The sequence below is a fragment of the Salmo salar genome, chromosome ssa11 (assembly GCF_905237065.1).
Source record: "Salmo salar chromosome ssa11, Ssal_v3.1, whole genome shotgun sequence".
Classification (NCBI taxonomy): Eukaryota; Metazoa; Chordata; class Actinopteri; order Salmoniformes; family Salmonidae; genus Salmo; species Salmo salar.
Window position 1 is genome coordinate 86,697,668 of NC_059452.1, and position 26,539 is coordinate 86,724,206.

Below are 26,539 nucleotides of genomic sequence, written 5' to 3' on the forward strand. Positions count from 1 at the left end.
TCTCAGTTTAAATGTGCATGGCTGTAATTTAATATATCAAAGTATCATTTTCAATGCATTTGGAAGATGCCTGAACTTAAATTTTACTATAGGCTCCCATTAGATCTCTATATCGCATCATGATCATGAGATGATGATATTGATTCATGAGAGGTTTGAGTGGGGCTGTAAAAGCCTCAACACTCCCATATATGACGTTTCAACCTTTCTGGGAGGTTATTGGTTATTAGTGTATTCTGGCACAAGCGGATTTTTTTATCTGGTCCCCGGCCAATCAAGAAGGTAACATTTTAGATTGAGTAGCCTGCAAGTTATCTAGTTCCTCAATACTTTCAATTGACTGACTATCAAGGCTCGTTGTTAGTGTGGGTCCGAATAGTGAATAGCATTGCTTCATGGTTCAACTTCTGTCTCGCTGTAACGGTGCTGTGCATACGGCTGCATTTTCGAGAGTTGCCCTGTAGCTCTCCACACGCGCAAGTGACAAGAAAGAGATTTCAGCACTGGAGCTGTCCACGCAATCTTTTTGACGGACTCGTATCACTCTTATCACCTGTGCTATAGGTTATTTAGATCACATTTGCACTATAGATTTGTAAGTGAGGCTATTTGAGTGAGTGTCACGCATACATAAAATACCATTCAATGCATTGTGGTAAAGAAACACGAGTAAGCTAAACCCGCACATCGCCTACTTTTCATTCAATCGAAGCCTTGAAATGCTGTGTAGCCGTGCGTGAGGCACAAGAAAAAAGGAATTCTCAAGTCACGGTGGAGAGTTGTCCGATTTTATCTCAGGTAAATCCCGTTTATTTATATTTTCAATATGACAGATACTAACAGCAAAATTGTTCCATAACACAACGTTTCACAGTTGCATTTCCAATGACTTTTTGATTGATGCATCAAGGATGACAAGGCTCGAATCGAATCTGGGGTTATTGCAGCAGCTATAGAATTTTTCTTTATCAGACAATGATTGATGGCTGTGTTTTAAAATGAACATTCATAGGCGGGATTTAGTGATCTAGTGTCATGAAGTTCCTCGCATCTCTTTATGTGCTACCAGGGTGAAACACACATTTGCGGGTGTGTAATGTAGGCTTGGCATCAGACCGTTTTGCAGCGATCAAGGTCAGCTCTCAGACGGGTGCGGATCCTAGCCACACATGATTATGTCATGCATTATAACCTCTCGTTGGGTGGTTCAACCTACCTTTGGTTCAGTACTACTACAGCCTCTGTGTCCCATTCTGGGCTAATCCTTGGGTAAACACAGGCCCTGTGCCTGGGGAGTCCTAGTGCCCTGGACTGAGTCCAGCTCCACAGCCTGTGACAGATCACCTGCCTTTCGCACAGTGCTCATTGTCAGCTTCTCTCAGCCTCAGTGTATTGGCTTTCGCACAGTGCCCATTGTCAGCTTCTCTCAGCCTCAGTGTATTGGCTTTCGCACAGTGCCCATTGTCAGCTTCTCTCAGCCTCAGTGTATTGGCTGGCACTGGCACAGCCTCTCAGTTTGCCTGGCAGCCTTTGAATGCCAACATGGGGACTCCTCTCTAAGGATGCATTTAGAGTTAAATTCCTCCATTTCCAGGCGCTTCTGTGTTCTCGGTGTACCAGAGATATGGAATCCCAGCAGGTCAGGGAGATTTTGTCTCAAGCATTTTTGTGTATGTTTACCAGTGTGTGTGTGTGTGTGTGTGTGTGTGTGTGTGTGTGTGTGTGTGTGTGTGTGTGTGTGTGTGTGTGTGTGTGTGTTTGTGTGTGTGTGTGGTTATTTTGTGTGTGTGTGTGTGTGTGTGTGTGGTTGTTTTGTTTGTGTGTGGGTGGTTTTGTGTGTGTGTGTGTGGTTGTTTTGTGTGTGCTTGTATTTGTGTTTACAATTCTGCTCACTGGTGAAGGCCTGGCCTGGGTGAACTCGTTAGTGTAATTAGTTCCAGGTCTTTGCTCTGCGGGTCCATGGATGAGATCCTTGGCTAAATGGGATTCATTCCCATGAACAGGAATGCTATGTGGCGCCCCCATTCAATTAATCTCCCCCCACAATCTCGGCATGAAAAGGAGGACTGGTTGGGATTCTAATCTGCACATACCGAGAATGGACCTGTGAAAAAAAACATGTCACTACTGTCACATGGACAACCAACTCTGTAGTCAGACCCAGCACCTTAACCCCTACTGTCAAACTGGGTTCATTACAGAAACTACAGCTGTTCTTTATAATAATAAACTGTCTGTTGGGAAAAGCCTGTACAAATAGTCTAGATTAAACAGATTCTCTTAAATCCCCCCGTTTGCATAATGCAGGATAAAAGATTGCTATTGTAGGAGCTTAACGTGGATGACATTCTACAGTGACACCTGTGCAGACGAGGTGTCTGACGGAATACTAATGGACAACCAAGGTGTCCTAATCAGCCCCTAATACACTGTTTTACAAGGCTCACAGGAGCCAACCCATTCTAATTCCAACCCAAGATTAATGTCCTGTTTTGCATACGCTCTGCCTTTGCCAAAACGTCGTCTCTGCGGGACAAAAATAGATTCTCTATTACACCCAAGGACTTCAAGTATTTTGGGGGGTATTATGCATGAGACGTACAAAATAAATGTCAAATCAAATTGACTGGCTTTCATCAGTGCACAGTGTTGTGTTGGTGAATTATGGTACTGTTTATTGTATCACTTCCCTTCAGTGGGCTCTGAGCAGGGCTGGCAATGACAGACATGGTTTCGTTCTGATAAATCATGTTTGACCAGTGGAGTGTAGACAGCCTACAAAAGGGATTACTGGGAGCGAGAGCTAGATCAGAGGGATTTAAAGAGCACCATGGCGCCATCTTCCTCCAAAAGTATCAATATTTCATTACACCAAGACAGTGCTGTGAGCTCCAGCCATCCTGTTCACCATCATTGGGTGCTCTGCTTCATAGAGCAAACCCAGATGTCTTTGTTAAAGCTGACAAGCTAATAAAACTGATTCAAATGTTTCTATAGGCAACACAAATACATTCAGACTGTATCATTCTATGTTAAAGTGCTCTTCTTTAGCTTGTGCAAATTCTATTTGCTGTAGCTCTGCCAAAAACACTGCACCATCATTATTCCTGCTGTGTTACACTATGTACATAGTTCACCATAGGCTTTACGAGTCTTGTTATATGCAACAATATGAAAGATACAAGTGCTCATAAAAGTGCCTAGAATTCCGCCCATACAGTATCTTGAGACCTAGTGGGAGAATATCCAGACTGTTGCGGTGGAGCTTGTTCAGAATGGGATTGCGTCAAGTCCTGCCATGCATCAAGTCCTGTCCCAAGGAGTGGCCATGTTTTCCTCCCCATCTACTTCTTATTTTTATCCAGGGGCATTTAAATCATTCAGAGTGGTCCAACCTTCTGTGCAGAGCAGCACAGGCAGCTGCTCTTGTAGGAAGCTAGTGAACACACAGCCCGAGGGAACCACAGCACTCCTCCTCATTTCTATGGATTTAGCCTGCGTTGTAGTATGTGGGCCAAAAGATGGTTGTTTTCCACCCTCCAGACATTTTAAGTCTTTAGTCCCGTTTGTAAATAAATACAGTTTTCACATCTATGAATTCTCACATTCTGAGTGTCTCCTGAGGTAAGATTAGTGTAAGACACTCTTACGAAAACACCAGTCAAGTGTGAGGGGAAGTATAATGTTCAAATGTTTTGCATTTTTGACAGTTTCATGGCAAAAGCTTTGGGTTAGAAGACCTGCTAGATAACCAGTGGCAGATTTCTAAATTCCCTTTATTACATCAGTGTACAAAGCACTGACCCAGGTGTGTCAGCTTTGACAGAAGAACAATAAATAAGGCCCTCGTTTAAAATTCACAAGTTAACCTCAAAACGGTGAGGTCTCCTACACTGCTCAGTCTCTCTGTGAGCAGCGGGAGCTCCATCTTCATGGGAGGATGTTACGTAATGAAAGGTGGATAATGTCTTATGTCTATCAGGGGGTGCCAGGCCCTTTTAGTAAGGATGGGTGTGTGTTTGTGCCAGGTCTGGTCAGCCAGGGATGGCCTCTAGTGGAGCTTGACTGTGGCCTTCCTGTGGTACTCCTCGGATGCCTTGTTAGACAGTCTATCATCGAGCCTCATTACTGTGTCTGTCTGTCTGATGTGTCACCCGTCCCCTGTCACCTCAACACTCTGGAGGAGGATGGACACATCACTGGCTGAGATTAATTCCAGCAGCATAATCATCTCCTCCTGGCACTCAAAAGACTTTGATGAGCTTGTGTTCACACTATGTCCCCCTGCTCCCTGTCTGTCAGTCTGACTGTCCACCCGTCCATCTGTCTGCTGCTAGTTACAGGAGGTCCACAGAAATAGGCTGTACCAGTAAAGAGAGTAAAGGCCGATGGGTGTTTGGGAAGAGTGTCCTATCCTCCAAATCCTGTCATTGAGCAAGATTCAATAATATACCAAGAAGGCCACGCACAGAAGCCTCAAAACTGTAGTCATATTAGAGCTAACTGAGAAAGAGAGGAAAGGACAGAGGCAGGGAAGCACTCTGATGGTACTCTAGATGAATGGGATTGGATTTCACACAACCACTTATCTGGAGCGTGGCTGGATGAGATTGCATTTCAGATCGCGACACGTGTCCTCTAAGTACCGTGTAATCAACTTGAATCCCCAACAGCCCCCTTTTCAATAACGGAATTCATGGTCTCGAATGAGCCGAGTGGAATAAGCGAAAGTAGTTCTTTGTTTGTTACAGGAGCCACTGAAGATTACTGTGTTTTGTTTTACTCTTCCCATTCATTTTATTTGTTGATTTATGTTTAATGCTCCTATCTAAAGTAGTTTCATGTGATTGATGAGCATTAATGGCGGCAATCCAGGACCAGGAATGGCTGAGCTCAGTCTGGTGATAGATCATGATCCCACTAGGCACAGACGTCAATTCAACGTCTAGTACATGTTGAAATGACATGGAAACAACATTGGTTCAACCAGTGTGTGCCCAGTGGGATGTGTAACTGTACCTGAGAATGGAACCATTATGCACACGCACACACACAAAGTTGGTCAACATATCACTTTAATCTTAACTCTTGATAAAATGGCAAGTCCAAGTAGCCATATCTCTCAAACAAAATGTATGCCATACACACAGTAACGACTACCCATCTCTTTCTCTCTCTCTCTCTCTCTCTCTCTCTCTCTCTCCCTCTCTCCCTCTCTCCCTCCCTTTCTACGTAGTCATGGGAGTGCTCATGTCTAAGAAGCATCAGGTGGAGAAGGTGCAGAAATGCACCTCGGTCGTCTCTGCCTTTCAGCAAGGGGTAAAGGAACGCGCCCCATCCACAACAAACCAGGGGGAAGGATCTAAAGAGGAAAGAGAGGGGCCGACGGAAGCCTCGCCACCACCTAACCTGGAGGAGAAGGAGGAGGCAGAGCACAGAGAGGCAGACAGCAAAGCAGGGCCCTCAGGGACCTCCCAGCAGGCTGCAACTCCGGCCCCCACCAGGGACGAGTGTAAGGTCAACCAGGAGGCCTGGAATAGGTTACGGGACGGGAAGGGGGTGGAGCCTGAGGATCTGGACAAGACCGGCCATCAGCTCACCCCACCTGCCTTTGTACGTCCCAAGAGAGATGCCAACGTTGACCAGCCTATGGAGGTAGCACTGGGACAGAGAGAGCAGGTAGGATAGTGTGGGATACATTACAATAAAGGGTTTACTTTGTTCTTTAAACCCCTGAATTTTTAAGATATGTGTGAGAAGGAATTACCATGGCAACAGCAGACTTATCTCCGTGAAATCCAGTTGAGTTAGGATGTTTAGACTGAAAAGAGACCTAAATATCTGTTAAGTATGCTGAGTCTTTAGCATTTCCCCCCATAGGTGAGATAATGTGTGTTTGAAAAAAGATGTATGCTTTTGTCACACCAGCTATTTTCCCTCTACTCTACGGTAGAGCCTTTGTGTTGGCGTCTAAGTGCTCTTCATAGAGAGAATGCTGTTGTGTGGGCAGGTGCTCAGGCTGTCTCAGTGAGGAGGCCTTGGCCTCTGCCTCACATCCCAGGGTCACCATGACTAATAGGGGTCCTGAAGTGGTCAGAGACGGGGGAGCGGTTCAGGACTGAACCAGATGACCAATTAGCCGCTTGTGGCTATTAGGAAGAGCAGACTTTTATAATAGGACTCTCAAGAGAGGATTGGGATTGTTTTTATGCTTTAAATCACTCTAATGGTGCTCACCAGAAACAAAAAGTAGAACAGAGAGTGGACTATTTTCAGTAATGAGGAATAATATGTTACAGCTGCAGGGACAGACTAGAGAGGAGCAGACAAAACATTAAGATTAAGACGTTACTGAAACGGATAGCCATACTGTAGCAGCAACAGAATATTGTTATTTGTATTTGTATTTATCAAGGATCCCCATTTGCTGTTGCCAAGGCAGCAGCTACTCTTCCTGAGTTCCAAACACATTAAGGCCCTTACATTACATATTAAACAAAAAATAAAACAGTACATCATATAACATTATTACACCACTACATATCTACAATACAAAATGTATAATACCACCTTACAACAATATTACAATGTGCGTGTGTGTAGAGTGTGTGTGCTAGCGCTTGTGTGCGTATGCGTGTGTCTGTACCTTTGTGTGTCTCTTCACAGTCCATGCTGTTCCATAAGTTATATTTTTATCTACTGATTGCATCAGTTACCTGATGTGGAATAGAGTTCCATGTAGTCATGGCTCTATGTAGTACTGTGCGCCTCCCATAGTCTGTTCTGGACTTGGGGACTGTGAAGAGACCTCTGGTGGCATGTCTTGTGGGGTATGCATGGGTGTCCGATCTGTGTGTTAGTAGTTTAAACAGACACCTCGGTGCATTCAGCATGTCAACACTTCTTACAAAAACAAGTAGTGATGAAGTCAATCTCTCCTTGTAACGGCTGTCGTAGTAATGAAACCAAGGTGCAGCGGAGGATGTGTGTTCATCTTGAAATTTAATTGAAAAAGAGAACACTACAAAAATAAACAAAAGATGACAACAAAACAGTCCTGTCAGGAAATACTCTAAACAGAAAACAATCACCCACAAACCCCAAAGAAAAAACAGGCGGCCTATGTATGACTCCCAATCAGCAACAACGAACTACAGCTGTTCCTGATTGGGAGCCACACACGGCCAACCAAAGAAACAAACCAACATAGAAAAATAAACATAGAACGCCCACCCATGTAACACTCTGGCCTAACCAAAATAGATAACAAAAAAAACCTCTCTATGGCCAGGGCGTTACACTCCTCCACTTTGAGCCAATAGAGATTGACATGCATATCATTAATCTTGTCTCTCCTTGTACATTTAAGTGCCAGCCGTGCTGCCCTATTCTGAGCCAAATGCAATTTTCCTAAGTCCCTCTTTGTGGCACCTGACCACACAACTGAACAGTAGTCCAGGTGCAACAAAACTAGGACCTGTAGGACCTGCCTTGTTGATAATGGACTTCTCCCCATCTTAGTTACTCTTGTATCAATATGTTTTGACCAATATATATGCTTGACAGTTTACAATCCAGCGTTACTCCAAGCAGTTTAGTCACCTCAACATGCTCAATTTCCACATTGTTCATTACAAGATTTAGTTGAGGTTTAGGGTTTAGTGAACGATTTGTCCCAAATACAATGCTTTTAGTTTTTGAAATATTTAGGGCTATCTTAATCCTTGCCACACATCCTGAAACTAACTGCAGCTCTTTGTTAAGTGTTGCAGCCTTTCAGTCGCTGTAGTTATTAAGATTAACATAACACTTGTTACAAAAGATAATAGATAATAGATATCAGCCCTAAATTAAATTGTTCATGTTTGGAGCTGTAGGATACTTCACATAAGAGAGGAAAATTAGCAGTGCTGTGTTTTTCGTAGATTAGTCATCAAGGAAGTACTCAAAGTCTTAGTGGAACCAGATATAATGATGATATTGGCAGGCAATTTCAGCCTCCTTCATGATTGGGTAAAATCAATAGAGAAACTTCTCCTTTCCTATCAGGCTCTCTACAGATAACTGTAGTTATAATCCTCACACAGGATGACTCACACATAATGATACCAGACAAGATAGCTAGAAACTATTGTTGAGTTACATCTGTTTCATAATGTGATGAGAGTATAGACCTCTATGTCTCTAGGAATAGGTTTGAGTATTGAGTATGGGGGAGGTATGATTCCTTCTGGCTATAGTCACCTGTAAGCGACCAGGTTTGACAAGGTCAGTCCAGAAGACTGTGACGATAGTAACGTTTTTCATCCTGAGGTCAAAGCAGTATTAGAGGTAAGAGACTGACTGACTGCGCTATGGTATAAGTTCGCACTATAATAATTTTGACTGTGTAGACAGTCAAACGTCTTCTGCCTGTGAATGGAGTCCTGAGGGATGGCCCTGAAATCACCTGAAAGAGAGACACTAAACTGATGACTCTAAAATTATACTTAAGTTACTATGAAATAAAACAGTGCTCTCTAAGCTTTGATTCTAAACTTGAATCAAATGTGTTGGAGTGTATGGCGGAATTGACACAACATTCTTTGCATTCGCTGTTTGATCAATCCAATAATCTGTCTAGACTGTAACATTCAGGAGAGAACAGCTAGCCTTCAACATGGTGACGTGATTCAAAGCTGGTCTTTCTGACAGTCTTTGTGAGAGAGAGGTGTGTCACGGGATTATTTCTATATTTAAACCCTAATGGAGAAGCTTAATGGAGTAGGTATGAAAGTTTGATTATGAAAATATGTTAAATGGATGCTTTGGGATTTGGGCAATGAAACCCTTTATCTACTTTCCCAGAGTTAGATGAACTTGTGGATACCATTTGTATGTCTCTGTGTCCAATATGAAGGAAGTTAGAGGTAGTTTCGCGAGCCAATGCTAACTAGCTTTAGCGCAGTGACTGGAAGTCTATGGAAGTCTTATCTGCTAGCATGCTAGAGCTAGTTAGCAACTTTCTTCACACTGCACTCAGAGACATAAAAATGGTATTCACGAGTTCATCTTTCTCTGGTGAAGTAGATATTAATTTACCGTTATAGGGTCAAGATCCTCTTTTCAGCCCCTACTGCTTAGTCATTTGGATAAGTCAGTGACTTCATATGATTCTCAGACATATACAGTAGATGGATCTTTCAGCTAGTGGATTTGGAACACAACTGACAGGTCTCCTACGTAGGATTCAACCCCCACCTCATGCATTAGGAGTATGGTCTTTAACCCAATGACCTGATTTGCCTTTTCCCCAGCCGGTGAACGATGAGATGTGTGAGGTGTGTGAGGTGTGGACGGCCGACGACCTGTTTCCCTGCAGGACCTGCACACGGGTCTTCCATGATGGCTGTCTGAGTGAAATGGGCTACCTGCGCACCGAACTCCTGCAGGAGATGAGGGAGACAGCTCACACCGCGACAGGCTGGAGCTGCTACTACTGCGTCAGTCACTCAGTCAATAATCACCTCCTATTGGCTATTCACAAAGACCAACTACACTCCACAAAGACTGCTATTTCACCTTTGTATGATGCATACCCACTATTGTTACTATAACAGACACAACTATAAACAATACACACTTTATGAACCTGAACACACCTTGCACCCACACACACATCTATATATAAGTGTATTCTCTTATGATACTTCCAGCCAAATCCTCTTTCCCAAGTGTATGTTTATAAAAAGCCAGTAATACATCATTTGGAGGCAATGTTGAAAGTGTGCCAAGATTCTTAATCTCATAATAAATTAAATAGCTTGTCTTCAACATGAAGGACACTCCACTAATCTTTGGAGAAGCAATGTGCAATATGGTAAAATTAAAGTACAGACGGCATAAGAGTGCATTTCCTAAAGTGCTCTTCAGACTAAAGTAGAGGGCTTATCTTACAGATGTAGGATATTAATTTGATCCGTCTGTTGCAGGAGAATTTACTTGTAGTGTATTTGAGAATTAAAAAAGCCTTCTGAAGTTTGTAATTTCCACTTTGAAATTTCAGACTTGATTTTCCCTTATGCAAAATGTAATAAAATCCTACAAAAAAATGTCCAATAATTATAATCCACATAATAATGAACATTTCCTGTTGCTGACGGATTATTTTCCTGCTGTAGCGAACTGGCTCAAATTAGGATCCTACCTCTGTATTTTTGCGGACTGTGAGTGTTGAAGCTGATTGAGAGACTTTCATGAGTACAAAAGAGGCAATTTTTAGACAGTTTGAGAAGGGACATTGATAGGGCTTGTTCCTCGCTGGCCCAATTGACTTGTTCCTCGCTGGCCCACAATCAGTATGGGTGTGAGGGAGAAAGTGAAGAGAAGCGTGATAGTGGAAGAAGATGAAAGTGACAGTGAGAAAAATACACCTTTTCGTCTATGAAGAGTTGAGCTCTAAGAACTGTCATCGAAGCTTCAGAAACAAACACTATTTATTTTATCGCCTGGGAAAGTCATCCAAATGTCTAGCTATGTCCCCTTTGAAATGTAATTTCACAGCTTTGGTGTTGTGTCATTCTCACATCTCCTCTCATCCACAGTCATGGGGCTTGGGGATTTGCCTGGGGTGGTGAGAGCTGGTGCTGCCGTCACCACTGACTAGACTTTTCCACTATCGAGGGGACCAAAAAGTCACCCTCGTGTCCCTATTATTTTATTGTTGTTGCAACATAATAATTAACTGCTTTTAATCATTTATAATCATTTATAACTCCCCCTAGTGCTCAGGATAGAGTAACCTATTGTATTTCAACTTGTTTGGATTGTGGATGAACAAATACATTAAAAAAAACTTTAAGCATTACTCGGGAGATTAAAATATAAATCGGAAACATCTAGTGCGCGTCATCCAATTGATTTCTATTGTTGACACTTATGATTAGTTATGCTCTCTGAGGATTTCAAATGGGATTTTTTTTCACCATGAACTGATCTTGAGCAATAGTTTAATAACAAACCTGCCAGAGAATACACAAACACAAACCAAGAAAGTGGGTTGAGGTGTTTAACTAGACACCCAGTTCTACACATCCCACTACGTACATATACAGAAAAGCTTTCTCTCTTTTAAACATGAAGTCAGCAGTTTCCCCGTGCTGAGGAGATTGAGCACTGTGGATATCGAGTGAGAGAGAGTGACTACGGTACACAGCTGATCAATGCACTCACATTTATGGGATTATTTGTAGACCCGTATTGAACGCAATGTCTTTACGCAAATCCTGGAAAAGTACAAATGTCACCCAGCAGGCCATTTTCAGCAGCCCCCAGATTTGATTCACCACTCCTGCACCCCCTCCTCTTCTGGTGTGCTCCTGTTCTGACACCCCAGCACCACAGTTCCAAATCAGTGGCACGTAGGAAGAGTTTATTTTATGATATCTGGCAGGCAGAGTTTGGACTCTTTAGCATACATGTGATGAATAAACAATTTAAGGGATACACCTGTCTTTCCTGGAAATATTGTTTATTTGATTCCTTAAAGGGGTTAGCAAGAATGCAAAGAGCACACACAAAGCCCTAGTTTTGGACTCATATCCTGTTTTGAGCTCCATATTAGTGTATAAAATCTTTAATCAAAATACATTTTCGAAGGTGATGCTACTGGAAATCAAACGGTCTGATTTCCATAACCCTGGGCTATCCAGAGATTTCACATATCATGACCAATTATCCACCCCAATTATTACCGTCTGTCATTCTCATCCTCCAACTCCATCCTCTCAACCTGCTCATCAGAGATAGACAGCGTAGAGAGACTTAGCATCCCCCACACACCTGCTGCAGATAATTCACTTAATAGAAGGTTTAATGTGTGTTCGACCTGAACTGCACCCTCGCCAAGGAGGGTAGTAAAATGGCTGCTAGGCTTACATTTTCCTATTACCATGGTCGTTTATTCCAAACCATCTAGTACACGCTTGACACACTTGTCTATAAAAATAGCTTCTGAGAAACTGCATAATAAGCACACCAAGGCATTCTGGATCATTTCTGACGCACGCTGAACTGAATTTAGACACACAGCACATGAATCAATTAGGGTATGCTCCATTATTGCACATATGAGGGCAGCGGGGCACACTTTGTGCTGCCCCGCTTTGTACTTAATTAGCTTCAGACCTGAGTTTGTATCAGATCTCTCCCGATTAACAGTGACCTTCGCCCCTTTCTCCCATAGGACAACGTGAACCTGCTCCTGACTGAAGAGGAGATGTACAGCCTGATGGAAACCTTCAAGCAGTGCAAGATCATCCCTGGTCAGTCATAATGTCATGGTGCTTCTGCTGCACCTCTAGAAAACAATACACAGCCAACAGATCTACATTATCTGGTACAAGTAGGCTTTATTGGGTATAGCAATGTAGACAGTGGTTAATAGATCAATACCCCCAGTACATTGTGTATACAGGTTGTTCTCATTCACTTCAACCATCTCTGAGCCAACCCTCTAAGCACATAAGCAAAAGGTTGCTGAGAACAGAATGGTGCCAAAAGCTCTCTGTTTTTGTAATGCACAGTGTCGTGTCTCTGACTGATTAAATTATATGACAGGCTATTTTATCAAATCGATTACCAAATGTTTGATTGATTACGTAATTGAATTAAACTATGCAACAATTAACTTGTTAATAACCAGGGGCACCACGGAAGAGTGTTTATAGAGCAGCTGTCTTCCCGATAAACTCTTAAAGATCTGAAGATCTTTTATATCAATAGCAGTTAATTATTAATCATCACCTTATTCAGTCTCATCTGAACGTCGTAAAATTCTTGTTTATCGGCACGAACCCTGGCTAACAAGTTGAATCAGCAATACAAAAATTGGCTTCATTATTTATTTACTAAATACCTAAATAATCACATAGAATTACATATACACAGGATAGATCATACATCGATTGCTAATCATGTCATAAAAGAAAAAGTCCCTAGCGGACGAAACCGATATGACAACTGGTTACACAAAGAAAGGGGGTTGGGTTTGAATGAAAGAGCGGGAAGACTGAGGGACAAAGGGGATTGGGTCTCTATCAGACCTTGAGAAGCTATGCTACCATAAATACAGAATCTTATGCTTTCTAATTACCACCCTTTCGGAAAAGGAAAATGCATGATTATATTTACTCTGAGCTGCGCTTCGTTAGATGGGTTGAAGATGGAAGACTGGTTTGCCCAGCAGAGATCGCCATTGTCGCTTGAAGAATCTTTCTGGTCATAGTGTTGTAGAGAGGAGATTATCTGTCTTTTCCTAGGCCACGTACATTTACAGCTGCAGCTGATAACTCAATGTCTAGGATGTATCACTTCTTTAGTAAATAAGAGTTTAAAGTTCATACCAAATTACCATCATCAGCTTGCGCTGTATTCTGACTGGTCTAGTAGAAATTCATCCTTCCAGCGTGGTGATCATCACATCCACGTGATGTAAATTTTGTTATGTAGAGTGGATATTCAACCATTCGCAACCCCAGCTCACACTGGGGTTTTCTTAGTCTGACGTGAATTGTGTCACGGCGGCTTTTATACTGGAGAAGAGAAGGGTGTGTTTCATCCCTCTCCAACCAATGTCTGTTCACTTGGGCGTGGCCACTGAGTGAGCATAGTTTACTTATGAAAACAATTCTCTCATTTAGAAGGCTTAAATTTAATTTAATCTTTTCACAAATAGTTTAATATTTAAACATTTAAATTGCACAACAATTCCATGTGAATCTGATAACTAGAATGTGTAGACTTTCCAATATAGAATTTATGTTGTCCTGTCATCAGTAATAATGTCCCAGACAACAACTGATCTGACAGCATATTCTTTAAGTACCACTGGTTCGATTACAGAAATATTGTTCCATTCCCCAACTTGTTGATGTTACCATACTCTCTCTATGTTAACAAAGGCCTTTCCAAGAGTCCATTCTGTAGAGTGGAGAGAAAAGGGGGAAGGGTATTTATGGGGGGGGGGGTCATAAACCTCACCCAACAGGGCAACATCATGACAACAGGTTCATTGTAACTAATCAATATGTCTCTGTAACTACTCGTTACTGTAGGTATTTGTTAGCAATTGTCTGTTACAGGTTTCTGTAAAACTGCACACACTGTTTCAGCCTGGTTTCCATCTCAATGTGTGATATAAATGACAGGAGTTCTCGCCTTTGTGAAATTAATAATAATCATAAACTAATTGCATCTGGATCAATGCTTGTGGAGATTAATTTGTGGGTGTTGTGATGAACTGCTCTTGCTGTGTAGAGTCGTGCCTGGTGTCAGATGAGCTGCTGCAGTACCGCCACTTTGTGTCGAAGCAACTGTTTGAGAAGGACCTCTCTGATGAGCAGGAGGAGGAGGTGTTGGCCCAGTTCGCTGCCCTGGACCCGGAGAAGAGGGGCCAGATCGAGTGGTCTGACTTCCTATACCACGAGTCCCTGGGAGTGCTCAAGAAGTTCCGCACAGAGGTACCAGAACCCATCAGAACCCACTAAACCTGTGGCATTCAAGTGTGGTGTGTTACACATTGACACAGATGTGCATATAGACACATACAAACGCATACACACACTCCAACGCACACACACACACACAAACTCTCATCCACTGGATGCCTTTGTTCCCAGAACTCCTTGGTGCGGCTGTTGAGTGCTAAGGAGCGGGACCATGTGCGGTCAGTGTTCATGGGTTTGGACCTGGATAAAGACGGTGTGGTGACGGGAGCAGAGACCCGCTGGGCCCAGCAGTCCTGGTTTCAGAAGCTCAGCAAGGAGTCCCAGTCCTGCAATGTGAGGTGAGCACAACGCTGTTGAGTCCATAACCATCCATCCACAGGATATGAGGTTGAGAAGTTAATTAAATATCTGTCACAGACTCACAGTCAGGTGCTTCTACTCAAGGGGAAAATAGAACTCAATCAGTACAAGGTAATGTGAAAAATTCCTCAAGCCTCTTTAATCCACTTCATACCCTAGAACTAATAACACTTAACAAAGAGATGTTTAATTTAACGTGGCGTGAGATGCAGAAACGTCATTGACTGTGCCTGAGAGGTGAGAACTAAAGCTTACTACTGGGGTTTCATCAGTTTCATTTCCCCTGTTGCAGCCGATGAATGAACATTTCTGCTTTGCATGCAGGTGCACGGTTAGAGAAAATAAATCATTGAAATAGAGTGTTTGATGACAATTCTGATGGAGAAAGTCATGCATACGCCGAACTGTCATGATTCTTGCCCTGGAGGCAGAACTGAGTGTTTGGTATTAGTTTAAGGTTAGGGTTAGGCATTAGGTTTAGCAGTGTGGTTAATGTTAGGGTTAAGGTTAAAATCAGATTTGTAAGACTTTGTGGCTGTGCTAGCTAGTGACCACTCTGCAGAGCTGCCTCCAGAACAAGATTCATGACAATAAATGCCAACCTGCACAAAGTTGATTCTAATTCATTAAACAGTGAGCCCTCCTTGAGTAGAATATATATGTTTATCATTGGTGTCAGACCCAGATCTTGGAGTCCCATTGACTCCATTAGTTATTGGCTGCTCTGAGCTGAATGGAACAATTGACTTTAGCTAGGTTTATTTCTATCACTCACCTCTCTTCATCTCACCGCTTCTCATCTGAGTGTGGATAATTGCACTGTCTGTGATTGGAGACTTTCTCTCGGGTACTGATTCATTCACAATCATTCACTAATTGAGTCAGTGTGTGTGTGTGCGTGTGACTGTGTGAATGGACTACCCTGTACTGACCTCCTTCATTGTTATATGTCATACCATTCCATCCGCCTTATCACCTTATGTCCCATCCTTCAGACTCATTGGATTGTGTTCTCCTGTGAATTGTGGGTAAGTGACAAAGCACTGCATGGGTTATCAGTATTTTTTCTTCTCTTTAGCGTCTCCAAGCCCTCAATCCACAAGTAATCTCACACGACCTATTCCTTTTTGACATTCCACCCATAATTTCACTCACCCTCTCACCAAGGCCAGGATAAAGTCCATCTGAGGAATACTGGAATCATAGAGCAAACACTACAGGTGGGATCTATAAAAGCCCAAGAACAATTGAGATGTCTATCTTATACACAAAGAGCCCTTCATATGATGATTCCCTGTTGGTTTGAGCTGTGGATAAGAAATATCCAGTCCTCTCATTAGAGGGATCAAAAGGCAAACTTTTGTTCTCCTGTGAGAAGCTCTAGCAGGCTTCCCTCGTCAGCTTTAAGAGGACACAGGGGGCCAAGTGGATGTGAAAGGGTCTGGTCCCTACGCCAAGGACCGAGCATGCATTCTAATTCCCCTCTTAGGTCAGACAAGACAACAACATGCTCTGTCTGCTGTGTTTTACAGCTTTTACATAGAGATTACTCACAGTGTATAATATATACATAATATTAAGCCAGAGAGTGCAACAAGACTGAGGATGTAGCAGAAAGTGTTCAAGTATTCATCTTTCATAGAAGAGGTTTACATGCAGAGCAAACCGTGAGCCTGTCTCTTCCTCTATCTTTAATAATTCATGAGTTGGGCTGTGGCCTGGAAGAAAGCCATTTGGTCTCAATAACCCACTGAGATATTTTCAATGTGCTTTTGCATTAGATATCTACCTGACCTCTTTACAGATGAAACAAATTGCTTGTGTGTGTGTGTGCTTTTCCTGCTGCAGTATTAGCCATGTTGGCCCCATTTCTGACAGCAGCCCAGCCAGCTCCAGCAGTGAGAGAAGCACTCAGAAAGATGACAGGTATGTAATAAATATAATTATGTGTTTGCAGGCCTGTATGCGTGCTTAAGTGTGTGTGTGTCTGTCCTTAGTTGACCTCAGTTTAGAGGATATGGCTCCCTAACCTCCTCTCTGTTCCCATCACCAGACCAGTGAGCTGGGATGACTTCCTGAGGGAGAGTGCCATCTACATCCTGGCTGCCCGGCCCAACAGCTCGGCAATGCATATCCGCCTGCCCCTATAGCCCCAGCGACCTCACCCTGTCTGGGCCGGGCCCCACCATAGAGAGAAGGCCACCCCTGGAAGTCCCAGTGGAGGACAGGTGGAGAGCCGATACCATGGCACTGTAGGGGAATACTGTACCACTCAGAGACTGGACAGGACAGAATAAACCATCAACAGATCTCCTGCTTCACACCATAGATCAATGACCAACTGACAGCACCAGTCAACGATCCACTGACAACAATCAATGACCTACAAGTACTTACTGAGGGTAAAATGATAAACAACCTGACAACACAAGCTGACAACCCACTGGTTATAGATACTCCTGAAACACAGGATAAAAAGCAACAGCCCATTTTCAACACAAGCCAACAATTCTCTGATGTTTTGAAGACTCAGGGTATCCTGGGAGGCACACTTTCCCCTAAACGATAACTACTATATACAGTCAATTTGTCTTGCTACAGTCTTACAAACCTCTGTATGATCAATTCAATTGGATTAGAATCACAATGATAGGCTGTCTTATGCTATCACATATCCTGCTATTGGGTAAAGCATCATATTTGGATCAGCTTCTGTATTGTATCACTGTTTTGTATCACTTGGCATCATACTTCTTGATCATAAAATAGTATCTGTCATTTAGGGAGATTTTGAAGCACCTTCAAATCTTGGTTAATGAGTGTATAGGACTGACCGTGCAACTGCTCCAGATCAGCACATGTACCAAACAGGAATAACAGCTATCCGCATACATAATATTATATATTAAGACATGCCATACATACAAGTATAATGACATATTATTATGTATTAAAAAGCTGTATTTATTCCTGTACCCTCTAAGCTATTTTCTGTTTTTCCACTCACTTGTTCAAGATCCATTTATTTTTGATGATTATGATATTGTAATGGACACTAACCCAGTATCTGGCCTGTACATTCAGCCATAAGTACATTTTCTCTTGTAATGTAGTAGTCCAACCACTGCATATGTATGCTATGACAAAGTAGAATTATCTGCTGCTGCTGCCATTCCAATCTTTTATTTGAACACTGTCATTTAGATTTGTACGGCTTTGAGGATTATTTATTGAAATTTAAATCATGCATTGGAAAGGAACATCTTCTTAGGATGAAGGATGAAGCCCACGCATTAGGCCTTCATGATACTTGCATAAGCATTGCTTCAGACCTGGCTTTATGAAGTGACATTACAGTTTGTGTTAATTAGGGGAACATGTTGATACATTTTCCAAGGTGCTGCAGTATGTCATGCTTATGTAATGAGGGTCCCCTTGTCTGGAATCCTGGCCTGAAGTAGGTCATTAGTTGAATCCTAAGAGGGTAAAGGCTTTGGAATATGTGACAGTGCTGAAATAAATGAATGGCATTAACCCTCCTAAATCACTCTCTGTACTACGTATTTCTATGCTAAGTGTCCAATTCCCAAGGAACAAAAATAATGGCTTTAGATAAATAATTCATTTTAACACACCATCAAAACCATTATCTGACCATTTCCCTAAAGCAGCAAAATATGAAAAAGTTGTTGAGAGTTTTTAGTGTCTTTACTAGGTGACATCTGCTCTATCAAGATAAATAAAACAGTTCAAAACAGTAAATAAATAAACGCTAATAGCGCTGTAGGTAGTAGTGACTAACCAACCCTAAGCAGCTAACTGGACAAATAAAGGAGCGTGCCCAGGGAGTGTTAAGGGCAGAGTAGAGTGGAGAGGCTCAATGAAAACCCTCCAAGTTTCTCCAATACACACAGACACAGTATTTAATAGCAGATTACATTAACCCTTAAATAACATTTGATTTGATTTGATGCTGGCTCCAGTGAGCGTAAAAGGCACAGAGTAAAGCACATTCTTCCGGGCTGGCTGGTTTTGAAAGGAGCCCTACCTTGTGGAGGGAGTAAAATATTAACAGCGTGTGGCTACTGCCACGAACACCACTGAGCACTATCCCTGAGGGTTTGTCAATATTGTTCTTCTTAGAAATAAAAGATTGGATACTGTAGCCATCTCTAAATTGAGATTCAAGCTTGGAGAAAGAGAGGGAGGGAGCATCCTTCTTAGATGATGATATTCTAGTCCCATGTTAACTGGCAACTCTGTAAACAGTAACAGGTAGGGCTACATCAACACAAAACGGAGCTCTGTAGCTCCTCAACCAATGTGTAATCAAAGTTGCATTTGATTTAACCTTATAACATTTTGCTCACAGCAATGCTATTATTTACCACAGCAATAATCCACTTAGAGTAACATCAGGTTCAGGGCCCATTAAAGCCAGAGTGTGTCTATGCAGAGCCCCTTGTGTGACTGAATGAAGCTCAGTGTAAAGGTTAGCCAGCGTCCCACTAAGCTCAGGGGGAGGATTGCTGACTGACCCAGCTTCTAGAGGTGTGCTGTGCTGTGTTATTGACAGACGGCACCACATGGATGCTGGACAATCACCACCATCCTGTTCCCAGTGGTAAACAGGAGCAGTGCAGTCATCACCAGAGCAGGAGGGGGGAGAGAACAGCCGGGCCTGGCCATCTGTCTGTCCGCCCTAATGGAGCCACGCCGAAAGGTCAAGGCATCAGTTACGTCACCATGTTCATCAGCAGACTTACCAAGAAGACCCACCCTGGGAGTTCTACCGAGACAACAAGAGGTGGTTTGTGTGTGTGTGATTGTTATTCAGTTCTATACTCTCCCATAAACCTGTAGTGACAGCATGCTCTGTACATTTACACAGTTCCCAAGCTAACCACTTTCCTACAAATCGCCCATAACTAAAACATCCCACACATACCGCCCATCTCCCCAAACCATCCATTTTAACACCCGCCCACACAAACACAACACTACACCTCCCACCTCACTCAGCTTCCTTCCAGTCAGTCTACTGAATTTGATGTGAGCCCAATAAAGTCGTCTGGCTCCAGGGCACCTGGTTACGTTTTTAAGAGCTCATTTTATGAAATATTGAAGTGCTCCTCTGAAAGCCATACATGTGGGTGGTGGGGTGTTAAAAAAACACCACCACCACCCACATTTCCCCAATACACACACACAGATGCAGTATATAATATCCTCTTATGGATCCCTTAAGCGTGAATCCCGCTCGAATCCCATTAGCGGGATTGATTTGACAACATCCAGCGAAATTGTAGCGTGCCAAATTCAAACTACAGAAATATCAATATTCAACCTTCACAAAAATATAAGTGTAATACATCAAAATAAAGCTTAACTTCTTGCTAATCCAGCCGCTGTGTCAGATTTCAAAAAGGCTTTACGGCAAAAGCAAACCATTAGATTATCTGAGGACAGCGCCCCGCATACAAACACATGAAAATCGTTTATTCAACCAGGCAGGTGTGACACAAAAGTCAGAAATAGCCATATAATAAATGCCTTACCTTTGAAGATCTTCTATTTGTAATCTCAAATGTCTCAGTGACACCATGAATGGTCGTTTTGTTCGATAAATTCCTTCTTTATATCCCCAAAATGTCAATTTATTTGGCGCGTTTGATTCAGAAATACACAGGTTACAACATGACTACAAAGTATCTAATAAGTTACCTGTAAACTTGGTCCAAACATTTCAAACAACGTTTAATCCAACCTCAGGTATGCTAAAATGTAAATAAACAATCAAATTTAAGACGGAATAAACTGTTTCTAATACCGGATAAAAACATCGTGAAGCGCGCTCCAGTTCACACGCAACAAAAGACTAAAGCCCTTCAGAGTGACACCTACAAAGAACAGCCCTACTTCTTCATTTCTCAAAAAAAACATTGAACAATTTCTAAAGACTGTTGACATCTAGTGGAAGCCATAGGAACTGCAATCTATCTGGGCCCTAATAAATCAGGTCTCCCATAGAAAACCATTGGAAAACACAGTGACCTCAAAACAAAAAAATTCCCTGGATGGATTGTGCTTGGGGTTTCGTCTGCCAAATCAGTTCCGTTATACTCACAGACATTATTCTAACAGTTGTAGAAACTTCAGAGTGTTTTCTATCCAAATCTACTAATTATATGCATATCCTAGCTTCTGGGCCTGAGTAGCAGGCTGTTTACTTTGGGCACGCTTTTCATCCAGACGTGAAAATACTGCCCCCTATCCCAGAGAGGTTTTAAGGACGGATTACATTAACCCTTAACAACAAAACAGGCACTCAAGCACATACAAACACACACACACACTTTAATGAAATCGTCAATGGCACCGACAGACATGGGCGCCTCGCTTCGAGTCCTTAGGAAACTATGCAATATTTTTTTTTTTTATGTATTATTTCTTACATTGTTACCCCAGGAAATCTTAAGTCTTATTATATACAGCCGGGAAAAAGTATTGGATATAAGAGAGATGTCAACTTACCAACATTACGACCAGGAATACGACTTTCCCGAAGAGGATCCTCTGTTTGGACCACCACCCAGGACAATGGATCTAATCCCAGAAGCCGACTCAAAACAATGGCACCGCAGAAGGTGCAGACGAAGCGGCCTCATGGTCAGGCTCCGTAGACATGCACATTGCCCACCGCTCACGAGTATACTACTCCAGGCTCTTGACAACAAGGTAGATGAAATTCAAGTAAGGGTTGCCTTCCAGAGAGACATCAGAGATTGCAACATTCTCTGTTTCAGGGAAACATGGCTCTCTCGGGATACGTTGTTGGAATAGGTTCAGCCACCGGGCTTCTCCATGCATCGCGCCGACAGAGATAAACACCTCTCTAGGAAGAGGAAGGGTGGGGGTGTATGCCTCATGATTAACGACTCATGGTGTAATCAAAACAACATACAGGAAAACAAGTCCTTCTGGTCACCCAACCTCGAATTCTTACCAAATTAAATGCCGGCCATATTACCTCCCAAGAGAATTCTTGTCAGTTATCGTCATAGCTGTGTACAGTGCATTCCCTGAAGCAGACACCACAACAGACATCAAGGAACTTCACTGGATTCTATGTAAACTGGAAACCATATATCCTGAGGCTGCATTCATTGTAGCTGGGGATTTTAACAAAGCAAATTTGAGAACAAGGCTATCAGCATATTGATTACAGTACTCACGGGGGTAATACACTCGATCACTGCTACTCTAACTCCCGCGATGCATACAAAGCCCTACCTCACCCTCCCTTCGGGAAATCCGACCACGAAGCCATCTTGCTCCTACTGTTTTATAGGCAGAAAATCAAACAGGATGTACCAGTGACTAGAACCATTCAAAGCTGGGTTGATCAATCAGAATCCACGCTTCAAGATAGTTTTGATCACGCGGACTGGGATATGTTCCGGTCAGCCTCAGAGAACAACATCGATCTATAAGCTGACTCGGTGAGTGAGTTTATAAGGAAGTGCATTGGAGATGTTGTACCCACTGTGACTATTAAAACTTACCCTAATCAGAAACCGTGGATGGATGGCGGCATTCACGCAAAACTGAATGCGCAAACCACCGCATTTAACCACGGAAAGAGGTCTGGGAATATGGCTGAATTTAAACAGTGTATTCCCTCTGCAAGGCAATCAAACAAGCGAAATGCCAGTACAGGGACAAAGTGGAGTCACAATTCAACGGCTCAGACACGAGACATATGTGTCAGGGTCTACAGGAAATCACGGACTACAAAAAGAAAACCAGCCACGTCACGGACACCGACATCGCCTGCTTTGAGGATAATACAGTGCCACTGTCACGGCCCCCCGCTAACAAGGACTGTGCCCCACCCCCCTTCTCCGTGGCCGACACGAGTGAAACATTTAAACGTGTTAACCCTCGCAAGGCTGCTGGCCCAGGCGGCATCCCTTGAAGGGTCCTAACAGCATGCACTGACCAGCTGGCTGGTGTGTTTACGGACATATTCAATTGCTCCCTATCCCAGTCTGCTGTCCCCACATGATTCAAGATGGCCACCATTGTTCCTGTACCCAAGAAAGAACGAAATGACTACCGCCTCGTAGCACTCCCTTCTGTCATCATGAAGTGCTTTGAGAGACTAGTCAAGGATCATATCACCTCCACCTTACCTGCCACCCTAGACCCACTTCAGTTTGAATACCGCCCCAACAGGTCCACAGACGATGCAATCACCATCACACTGCCCTATTCCATCTGGACAAGAGGAATACCTACAGTTGAAGTCAGAAGTTTACATACACCTTAGCCAAATATATTTAAACTCAGTTTCTCACAATTCCTGACATTTAATCAGAGTAAAAATTCCCTGTCTTAGGTCAGTTAGGATCACCACTTAATTTTAATAATGTGAAATGTCAGAATAATAGTAGAGAGAATGAATTATTTCAGCTTTTATTTCTATCATCACATTCCGTGTGGGTCAGAGTTTCAGATACACTCAATTAGTACTTGGTTGCATTGCCTTTAAATTGTTTAACTTGGGTCAAACTTTTCAGGTAGCCTTCCACAAGCTTCTCACAATAAGTTGGGTGAATTTTGGCCCATTCCTCCTGACAGAGCTGGTCTAACTGAGTCAGGTTTGTAGGCCTCCTTGCTCGCACATGCCTTTTCAGTTCTGCCCACAAATTTTCTATGGGATTGAGGTCAGGGCTTTGTGATGGCCACTCCAATACCTTGACTTTGTTGTCCTTAAGCCATTTTTCCACAACTTTGGAAGTATGCTTGAGGTCATTGCCCATTTGTGATCAAGCTTTAACTTCCTGACTGATGTCTTGAGATGTTGCTTCAATATATCCACATAATTTTCTTTCCTGATGATGCCATCTAGTTGTGAAGTGCACCAGTCCCTCCTGCAGCAAAACACCCCCACAACATGATGCTGCCACCCCCGTGCTTCACGGTTGGGATGGTGTTCTTCGGCTTGCAAGCCTCCCCCTTTTTCCTCCAAACATAACGATGGTCAATATGGCCAAACAGTTCTATTTTTGTTTCATCAGACCAGAGGACATTTCTACATGTGCAGTTGCAAACTGTAGTCTGGCTTTTTTATGGCGGTTTTGGAGCAGTGGCTTCTTCCTTGCTGAGCGGCCTTTCAGGTTATGTTGATATAGGACTCGTTTTACTGTGTATATATATACTTTTGTACCTGTTTCCTCCAGCATCTTCACAAGGTCCTTTGCTGTTTTTCTGGGATTGATTTGCACTTTTCGCACCAAAGTACGTTCATCTCTAGGAGACAGAACACGTCTCCTTCCTGAGCGGTATGATGGCAGCGTGTTCCCATGGTATTTACACTTGCGCTCTATTGTTTGTACAGATGAACGTGGTACCTTCAGGCATTTGGAAATTGCTCTAAAGGATGAACCAGACCTGTGGAGGTCTACAATTGTTTCTCTGAGGTCTTGGCTGATTTCTTTTGATTTTCCTATGATGTCAAGCAAAGAGGCACTGAGTTTGAAGGTAAGCCTTGAAATACATCCACAGGTACACCTCCAATTGACTCAAATGATGTCAATTAGCCTATCAGAAGCTTCTAAAGCCATGACATCATTTTCTGGAATTTTCCAAGCTGTTTAAAGGCACAGTCAACTTCGTGTATGTAAACTTCTGACCCACTGGAATTGTGATACAGTGAATTATAAGTGAAATAATCTGTCTGTAAACAATTGTTGGAAAAATGACTTGTGTCATGCACAAAGTAGATGTCCTAACTGACTTGCCAAAACTATAGTTTGTTAACAAGAAATTTGTGGAGTGGTTGAAAAATGAGTTTAAATGACTCCAACCTAAGTGTATGTAAACTTCCAACTTCAACTGTACCTCATCTATGATTACTGATATCCCAGAATTAGGATGGCCACATTCCTGTGTGTGTGTGTGTGTGTGTGTGTGTGTGTGTGTGTGTGTGTGTGTGTGTGTGTGTGTGTGTGTGTGTGTGTGTGTGTGTGTGTGTGTGTGTGTGTGTGTGTGTGTGTGTCTGTGTGCATCTGGATGTGTGTGTGTTTGTGTATATGGAAGAGGGGGGCTGTTACTGTCAGTCAGTGCTCTTTCTTTTATGTATGTGTTTATTACTGTGTGACAGACAGAACACACGTCTGAGGTACACTATACAGTATATACAAAAGAATATGGACACCCCTTCAAATGAGTGGATTTAGCTATTTGAGCACACCGCCATGCAATCTCCATAGACAAACATTGGCAGTAGAATGGCCTTACTGAAGAGCTCAGTGACTTTCAAAATAAGATGTCACCTTCCCAACAAGTCAGTTCGTCAAATTTCTGCCTTGCTAGAGCTGCCCCGATCAACTGTAAGTGCTGTTATTGTGAAGTGGATACGTGTAGGAGCAACAACGTCTCAGCCGCAAAATAGTAGGTCACACAAGTGCACAGAACAGGACCGGCGGGTGCTGAGTTCCAACCTGCCTTTGGAAGCAACGTCAGCACAAGAACTGTTCGTTGGAAGCTTTATGAAATGGGTTTCCATGTCCAAGTAGCTGCACACAAACCTAAGATCACCATGCACAATGCCAAGCGTCGGCTGGAGTGGTGAAAAGCTCGCCGCCATTGGACTCTGGAGCAGCGGAAACACGTTCTCTGGAGTGATGAATCACGCTTCACCATCTGCCAGTCCGATGGATGATCTTGGTTTGGTGGATGCCAGGAGAATGCTACCTGCTCCAATACATAGTGCCAACTGTAAAGTTTGGTGAAGGAGGAATAATGGTCGGCGGATGTTTTCATGTTTAGGGCCAGGCCCCTTAGTTCCATTGAAGGGAATTCTTAATGCTGCAGTATACAATGACATTCCTGACGATACTGTGCTTCCAACTTTGTGGCAACAGTTTGGGGAAGGCCCTTTCCTGTTTCAGCATGACAATGCCCCCGTGTACAAAGCGAGGGCCATACGGAAATGGTTCGTTGAGATCGGTGTGGAAGAACTTGACTGGCCTGGACAGAGCCCTAACCTCAACCCCATCGAGCAGCTTTGGGATGAATTGGAACGCCGACTGCAAGCCAGGCCTAATCCCCCAACATCATTGCCCAACCTCACTAATGCTCTTGTGGCTGAATGGAAACAAGTCCCCGCAGCAATGTTCCAACATCTAGTGGAAATCCTTCCTAGAAGTGTAGAGGCTGTTATAGCAGCAAAGGGGGGAACAACTCCATATTAATGCCCATGATTTTGGAATGAGATGTTGGACGAGCAGGTGTCCACATCATTTTGGTAACGTAGTGTACCTCTATGTTGTGTCTTTCACCCATACCCTGCAATCACATCATCATGAAAGAACATCTCAAATGCACTGTAGCATGAACTATACAGGTAACTGCCAAAATAAAGAAAACACCAACATAAAGTGTCTTAAAAGGGCGTTGGGCCACCACGAGCCAAAACAGCTTCAATGCACCTTGGCATAGATTCTACAGGTGTCTGGAACTCTATTGGACGGATTCTTCTGTGAGAAATTCCATAATTTGCTGTTTTGTTGATGGTGGTAGAATCTCCCATAAGTGTTCACTTGGGTTGAGATCTGTTAACTGAGGCGGTTATAGCATGGTTTACATTGTTTTCATGCTCATCAAACCATTTAGTGACCAATCAA

At 42.9% G+C, this 26,539-nt stretch overlaps 1 protein-coding gene across 2 annotated transcripts; it reads left to right on the forward strand.

Annotated features, from left to right (window-relative positions):
• The first annotated feature begins 242 nt into the window (after positions 1-242).
• On the forward strand, positions 243-18,390 carry LOC106563217 (PHD finger protein 24). 2 transcript variants are annotated; one of them, XM_014128573.2, is made up of 9 exons: positions 243-798; positions 5,237-5,679; positions 9,297-9,482; positions 12,224-12,302; positions 14,296-14,498; positions 14,658-14,824; positions 15,842-15,874; positions 16,695-16,772; positions 16,900-18,390. In XM_014128573.2, the coding sequence occupies exons 2-9, from the start codon at positions 5,239-5,241 to the stop codon at positions 16,994-16,996; spliced, it is 1,284 nt and encodes a 427-aa protein (XP_013984048.1). In that variant the 5' UTR covers positions 243-798; positions 5,237-5,238; the 3' UTR covers positions 16,997-18,390. The 2 variants fall into 2 exon arrangements, with proteins under 2 accessions (XP_013984048.1, XP_013984049.1); XM_014128574.2 differs by lacking the exon at positions 15,842-15,874 and having other exon boundaries at positions 246-798.
• Positions 18,391-26,539: the final 8,149 nt, after the last annotated feature.

What these genes read in the sequence shown, in the direction of transcription:
- LOC106563217 (XM_014128573.2), top strand. Translation starts at nt 5,239, where the DNA reads ATGGGAGTGCTCATGTCTAAGAAGCATCAGGTGGAGAAGGTGCAGAAA. An exon ending in TCCCAGTCCTGCAATGTGAG is followed by an intron (nt 14,825 to 15,841) that starts GTGAGCACAACG and finishes CCCATCCTTCAG; the next exon opens with ACTCATTGGATTGTGTTCTC. An exon ending in TGTTCTCCTGTGAATTGTGG is followed by an intron (nt 15,875 to 16,694) that starts GTAAGTGACAAA and finishes TTCCTGCTGCAG; the next exon opens with TATTAGCCATGTTGGCCCCA.